The sequence below is a fragment of the Plasmodium cynomolgi genome, chromosome 12 (genome assembly GCF_000321355.1).
Source record: "Plasmodium cynomolgi strain B DNA, chromosome 12, whole genome shotgun sequence".
Classification (NCBI taxonomy): Eukaryota; Apicomplexa; class Aconoidasida; order Haemosporida; family Plasmodiidae; genus Plasmodium; species Plasmodium cynomolgi.
In genome coordinates this window covers 28,116-35,141 of record NC_020405.1, presented here as the reverse complement: position 1 = coordinate 35,141, position 7,026 = coordinate 28,116, and the positions used below count along the sequence as shown (strand labels likewise).

Genomic DNA, 7,026 nt, shown 5'->3' with positions numbered 1-7,026 from the left:
AAGATATATATGTATAATGCTTCAGATGTATATTCTTTAAAAAGCATTGCAACATGGATAATTATATAAGTATTCACGGCACATAATATTATATTGAATATTGATTTCTATATGTATACATGGAAATTATTTTTTGAATGGTTAAGTTGTATTTACATTTCACCATTTTATTATGACACTTACTGGAACCGACGAACTGCGAGGAAGAACAGACGCTTAATCTAATTATGCCAAGTCGTGATTTTCTTCCGCCTTGTTGGGCAAAAAGGGGGAAATAAAAGGCGTAACAATGCACCATATGTTAAAAAGGGGGTAGGAGAGGGCAGTTTAGCTGTACTCATTTGAATACAACTCCGTCGATTCATGTGATGACTATGCGTGGGGTTGGCGTGGAAGATGCATAAATCTGTAAGAAATTAATGGATGCTTTATGTAGCTCATTTACGTCTTAACTATTTTATTACATGCATGAAACCCCAAATTAGCCGTTTTGAAGGAATTGGCTTTTCCCCTATTTGGCTGAGAAAAGCTCTGCTTATATCGGAAAATAGTTCATTATGTTTTATTTTAGCAACGAAGAGAGAGAAAAAACGGGGAAAAACTTAGCAAAATTTGTTCAGCATTTTGGGAGATATGTTTCGCAGTTTATTCGTTGAAAGGGCGCTTTTTTGATGAATAAACGTATTTCATTTCTTATGCTAGGTGTAACCTGCTAGCTGCATCGCCCGCGTGCGGTGCTAGGTTTTTATTTTCTCCGCTTGCAAATATGTATGTACTTTGTGGATAAAGGTTTAATTACACTTTGCGAGTTAAAAAATTACGAGTGCTTTTGCATAATTCTTTGGAGTTACAGAATAATTCAAAGAAAAGGAAAAACTGAGCAAAACGTGGAGGTTTATTTTATATAGAGAGGCAATTGCCGAACGTAATAATTTATAGTTCAGGCTTGGTTGATTGAATATGTAGGGCCAACGCAATTTTTAGGAAGAACAGAATTGTTCTTTTTAGAGCGCGCAAAACATTACTGTTGCAAAAATGGTTCGACCTAATGATTACTATTTTATATCTATATATAAGCTAAAGAGGGTCTATTATATTTACCCCATTTCAGCACAAATGATAACAATGTTGTAATCTGTACTGCAATGCGGAGGGGCTGAATATTTGTAGTGAAAAATAATTTTGATTTGCAAACGACAACTATCAGGATTTATTTTTTTTTTTACGACGTATTTTAAAAAAGCTTGCAAAGTTGGCGATGGAGTTACGTCATTACTATAAAAACGTAGCTTTGCTTTGACGCACTTTCACAAAATATATAGCTAGCTATTTTTTTTTTTTTTTTTTTTTTTTGCTTTACATTGTAAATTTTTTATGAATGCGTTTTGCTCTTCTATACATAAGAAGAAAAATTCAAGAATAATTTTTTTTACTATAAAAAAAGTATATATTTTTTTACTTTTAAAAATTATTGTCGTTAAATAATTTCTACCATCTTAAGGTTCACAATTCTGTTTTTATACAATTCTGTACAGGAGCAATATTATATGCAAGGTAAATTTTTTTACGTATATTCATTCATAGGGAAAAAATTAGAGAGTGAAAAAAATTCTCTTTTTTTGAGTCCCACGCGCCGCTGTGTGATATCCCTGGTGGTGATTATTTCTGTCGTGGTCTTGGTAAGATAAAAAGTGTATTAAAATAAGAAAAAACTTCACATCCGTTTTAAACTGTACATATAGAAAAAATAAAATAATAATTATTAATAACCTTTTTAATTTTTTAAACATACGCTTTTTTAGAATGCGTTTGTCTCGAAGGGTACTGTTGGAGCGCCTGATCTGATCCGCGTACAGTCAAGAAATTTAGCCGATCATCCCACGGACCAAAATGAATATATGACTAATGAGGTTGGCCAGGAAGGGGCAGAAGACACTCTTGTCGAAATTGAAGACGACCTGTACGATAACCCACAAGGAAATGGTAACACTGCACAAGGAGAATTAGCAGACCCTCTTTTCGAAATTATAGACGACATGTATGAAAACTCACAAGGAAATAGAAACACGACAGAAGAACTTTTCCAAAGTGCGTACGACCGAGCTGGGTTAAGTGAAAAATGCCACATCGTTTTTCATAGCTTTAGAGAAGAAGATATAAATGAAATAATAAATTCGGTGAATGATAATTTATACAAGAGGGAGATGCTTGAGAGATGGATACTGCTACACGAAGATGCAGCAGGAAAGGTGCACACTTTGAAGGAGCATTTATCGTATTATTTGAGAAAATTAAAAAGTTTGTATAACGTGGATGAAAACATTGCAGAGGAACAAATGCAGAAGAGCAATCATACTATTGACTCAACCATCAGAATCACGGAGGAGTATCACAATAAACTTTTTTTCTACTACGTCATAAAGGATAATTTGCACGAGTCTAATCACGAGCGTTTTATAAATATATGCAGAAACACGTTTACCTTATTTATAAATGAGCTAGTTACTATGGGGGAGGGTAAGCTAAATAAATGTGTACTCGAGTAAGGGACAATCCTGGTGGAGGCGGACGGATTAAGGTTGAGAAGGATGGGCTAAGGAGCGCAAACACGTGTATATACATATATACGTTGATAAAAAGAACAAGCGAAAATATTCTTCTACATATATGCTTATATATGCACTTATTTGATAAGTTCTTTTTTCTTGGAAAGAAGGGCGAAGTCGATTATACAACACCGTTTAAGCAATGGAGGGTGCACGATTTGCATGGTGATTCTATTTTTTACCCAGAAAATGTATTTTAATATTTAAAGAAGAATATATGTCCTGTGCGTATTTTGAACATAGCAGTGAATTAAATTCATGTGTAAAGTTTGTCATTTTTTGTTTTTTTAAATCGCCATATAAAACTTATTATGGGATGATCTATACTGTTGTTTTTTTTTTTTTTAAAACATTTATACGTACATGATATGTGTAGCTTGCTACGGCTACAACTTTGCGATTACACCTATTGAAATTATTAAAGGGAAATATTTTATTTTACTCCCTAATTGTGGTAACAATTTAAAAATTTACTTCTTTACATGCTGATATGTTTCATCGCGCATATAAAATATGTGATTAGAATGGGAAAAATATTTTGAGGATGTGTGATACGAGAGAAAATATTCTTTGAACTTCAAAGTAAAAGTAAAAAGACTAAGGCACATGGAATCAATCTAGGCATATAAATTAGCAGTACTACACTAACGTTAGATCGCAATAATGATATCACACTTCATCGATTTTTCTTACAGTTAGCATAATGCGTGTACGAGATTTTTTTAACTTGTACGAATTGCATTGATGGATTCATTATTCGTATATAATTTATTGTAAATGCTCCAAATGGGAGACTTTTACATGAAAAGATATTCAAAAGGGATTGTTAACGAATGCGAACTTACCGATGGAAGAAAGATCATTGCACAGTTTGACCTATTGTGTTTAAATAAAAAAAAAAAGGAACATATATGGCATTACCATTTCTTCGCTAAAATAAAAGTATAAAATGCTTAAATTATGAAAAAAAAAAAAAATGCAAATTGTTGATAATAGTAGAATTTGATCAAAACAGTCGTTTGTTATGTTCTGCAAACGCACCTATCAGTAATAAATATATTTAATACTCTTTTTTAAATGTTCTAGATTTAAATTAAAAGTTATCTGCATTTTGTTGACTATCGTTCAACGGCGAAGAAAGGATGACATAAAAAGAAAACTTCTCCCTCTTTGGTGGTTTACCGTGCGTATAAAAAAAATATATAATTTGTTCTTAATTGAAATGCATAAATAATAGTTGCATTTGTACATGTACAAAATATTAACCTGAACGAACAGTTCGATAGTGCTATAATGCATATGCTGTCGTTGTAAAAAAGTTATCCTTTAAAAGTTACTAGCGTTAAATGCACAGAAAAATATTTGCTGACTCGTTTATATGCCCTATTTTGCAAATTTGAAGAGACAAAAATTGTTGTAAAAATATGTTGTAAGTAGGATGGGCCTTCATATATTTGGTGAACTAGCCATTTTGCATAGCAACAAAAAATACATGTTGTTCTGTTTGCTAAATATTTCTAACGGCGTGAACTGGGAGCGAAAAAATAAAATCTATATATTTTTTTTGATATTCCTTTTTTTTATATTGACTAAAGATATATTTTAAAATGTTTTAATTTATTTATGTAAATGCTTTTGCTTTTTTAAAATTTTTAAAGTTCTCAAACTTTTTATTAATGTACTTTTTACAACATATTTTAACGTAGTTTAATATATTTTAACGTAGTTTAATATATTTCAACGTATTTTAACATATTTTAACGTAGTTTAATATATTTCAACATATTCTAACGTAGTTTAACATATTTGAACATATTTTTTTATATTTTTACGTAGATTAGCATATTTGAACATATTTTATCTCATTTTAACGTAGTTTATCATAACACAACACAGCCCTCTTGAGTTATAAATTTAGAACAATTTTCACTCAAATAATAACCCCCTTTTATATATACCTATATATACTACAAAACTTAAATTAAGCGACTATGGCTTTTTTTAACGAATCCAATTCTGCTTCGGCTGACAAATGCTCAGCTAAAAATAACAGAAGGAACGAGAAATCTTCCTCCGCGACTGGCGCTGGAAAGAAGAGCTCCGGTGGCCTTAACTTCCGAAGATTCTTTTTCCCCTCCTGCTCGGTTGCACTCCTCGTTGTCGCCATTTATATGTTGCTACTAGTAAGCTATATAAAATAAGCATTTTTGGAATAAATAATACGCACCTTCTTGCAATTTTTAATTCGGCCCTTACGTAGAGCCAAATGTACGCTCTTCCTGGATGTGTAAATGGAGGGAGTAGTCCATGCATATGAAGTATAAATGTTATAAATATGCCTAATATGTATGCAACCTCTCCTCGTGAACCTTTTTTTAAAATATCTCGCAGAAAATAACCCCCCTGGACAACAAGGTGATGGCTCAAATACAAGCAAGGAATTTATCCGAGTTAAATGAAAATAGATGTTTCAGAAAAAGAAACTCAGATAAAAATGCAAGTTCCTCCGATTCTGATTCTGATGATGACGCGTTATCTGGATTTGATGAAATCGATTTAGGTGAAAATGAAGAAGATGACGCTTTTGATTCAGATAAATCTGTTGAAGAAAAATATGAAGAGAAAAATGACTTAATAAATGCTGACTTGCCTAATTATAACGAACCCGAAATGATATTTGTCAGCGATGTGACACAAGAAGAACTAAACGAACTGATCAATAATATGGAAGAATTCCCATCAAAGAATGAAATTATCAAAATGTGGAAGCGTTCATATGCTCTTGAAGTACAAGGATTTTACGAAATGATAAATGGTTTATTCGAATATTTCGAAGAGTTAAAGGAAAAACATCAAGTAGAAGAAGAACATGCTAGCACTCAATGGAGTAATGTCATTTCCATTTTTTATAACATTCTATCAGAAAGGGAGGAATATTACATTAAACTTTTCTACGGCTTCATCATGAAAGATCAGTTGAGCAAAGAGGAATTTGTGAATTTCTTGAACAATTGTAAGAAGGAGACTGCTGAATTGAAAGAAACATTAATCACCTTGGGAAAGGGCGAATTGGATGCAGAAATGATTCCAAAAAAAAAAAGGAAATTAAAAATGGTATTTGTCAACTGAAAAAAGTTACGAAAGAAAGTGGTAAAACGAATGATTGTGCATGTATATATGGGATTGTGTGTAAATATTGAGCAGACTGATAATATAAAGAAAGGGTGAAAAATAGTGTCTGCTTTACTTTGATGGTATAATTGAACAAATTGACTTGGACAAACCTAGATCTCATGATCTTACTGCCAAGCGGCCTAAAATGAAGAGCAAAAGAGGGAAGAAAAAGGTTTCGGAGTTTGTTATAATATAGAATCTGTAACATGCGTAATGCGTCGATAGATCTTGAGACAAAAGAAAATAATAACTATGCAAAGTATGAAATTTACATAGATTGCTATTTTATCTGTACTTCGAGTACATTTTTTTGAGCTTCCTTTTGTAAGCACTAACAATGTTTTCTATATATGTGTCTTCCTTGCTGACTTAATTAGTTTTTTTTTTCCCTTTTTAAGTTGTTGTTAACTAGTAACCATTTCACATTTAAAAATTAACTTCCACTTGGATTGGTTTTTTTTACATGCCTTTTAGTAAATACACATGATGTATCTATGACCGTAATGTTGTATGTACTTTTGCTTATGAGCGACCTAAAACGATATAGAATGACGTAAGATATATTTTTTTTTTATGTGAGAATTTAAACTGCTAAATGAAAAAGCATATATATTTAGAAAAAAAATTCGCTAATGATGGTATACCCTTTTACAAATGAGTTAGGATTGTTATTTGGTAATTTCTTCCGAAGAAAAGGAGGAAGTCAAAATGGGGAGTCGCGACGTAAACGTTAATTTGACGTGCATCAATTAGTGAATATACAAGGAATAAGAAAAATGATTAAAAAAGGTTTGCCCGTTGAGAAATGATTTACATGGCACATAATCCAGTACTACACAGTGTTTATCATCATAAAATGGTAAAAGTATGGTTCGCAAGGTTGGAGCCGCGAAAGGGTAATTTTTACACTTGGAAAATGATAAAATATATCATGGGAAAAAGGGAAAGACTTAAAATATGACCATGTTACCCTGTAGGAACAGCACATATTGCTTATTAGCATGTCAGGGGGCTTATTATAAAACCATTTAAATATTAAAATGGTACTTCAAAGAACGTCTTGATAGCATAAAATGCGACAATGCAGTTACGCTGTTCATGTAACATATAGTTTGTGGAATTATTTAACTAAAAGGACAATAAAAATGATGGGAACTATTTTCCATTTGCATGCACTTTTTTTATTCAAATAAGGCGTTATTATTTGGGTATTTTTTTTTATCGCATAGCAAAGAGTTAATTCCAA

At 31.8% G+C, this 7,026-nt stretch overlaps 2 protein-coding genes across 2 annotated transcripts; both read left to right on the top strand.

The window, feature by feature from the left end:
* Positions 1 to 1,535: 1,535 nt before the first annotated feature.
* On the top strand, positions 1,536 to 2,545 carry PCYB_121040 (hypothetical protein; the record flags this gene model as incomplete). The annotated part of the gene is made up of 2 exons (XM_004223435.1): positions 1,536 to 1,554; positions 1,803 to 2,545. Coding segments are annotated over 2 exons (759 nt in total), but the record flags the coding sequence as incomplete, so codon positions are not given.
* A 2,052-nt stretch (positions 2,546 to 4,597) lies between these two features.
* On the top strand, positions 4,598 to 5,735 carry PCYB_121030 (hypothetical protein; the record flags this gene model as incomplete). The annotated part of the gene is made up of 2 exons (XM_004223434.1): positions 4,598 to 4,789; positions 4,998 to 5,735. 2 exons carry the CDS (start codon positions 4,598 to 4,600, stop codon positions 5,733 to 5,735), a joined length of 930 nt encoding a protein of 309 aa, XP_004223482.1.
* Positions 5,736 to 7,026: the final 1,291 nt, after the last annotated feature.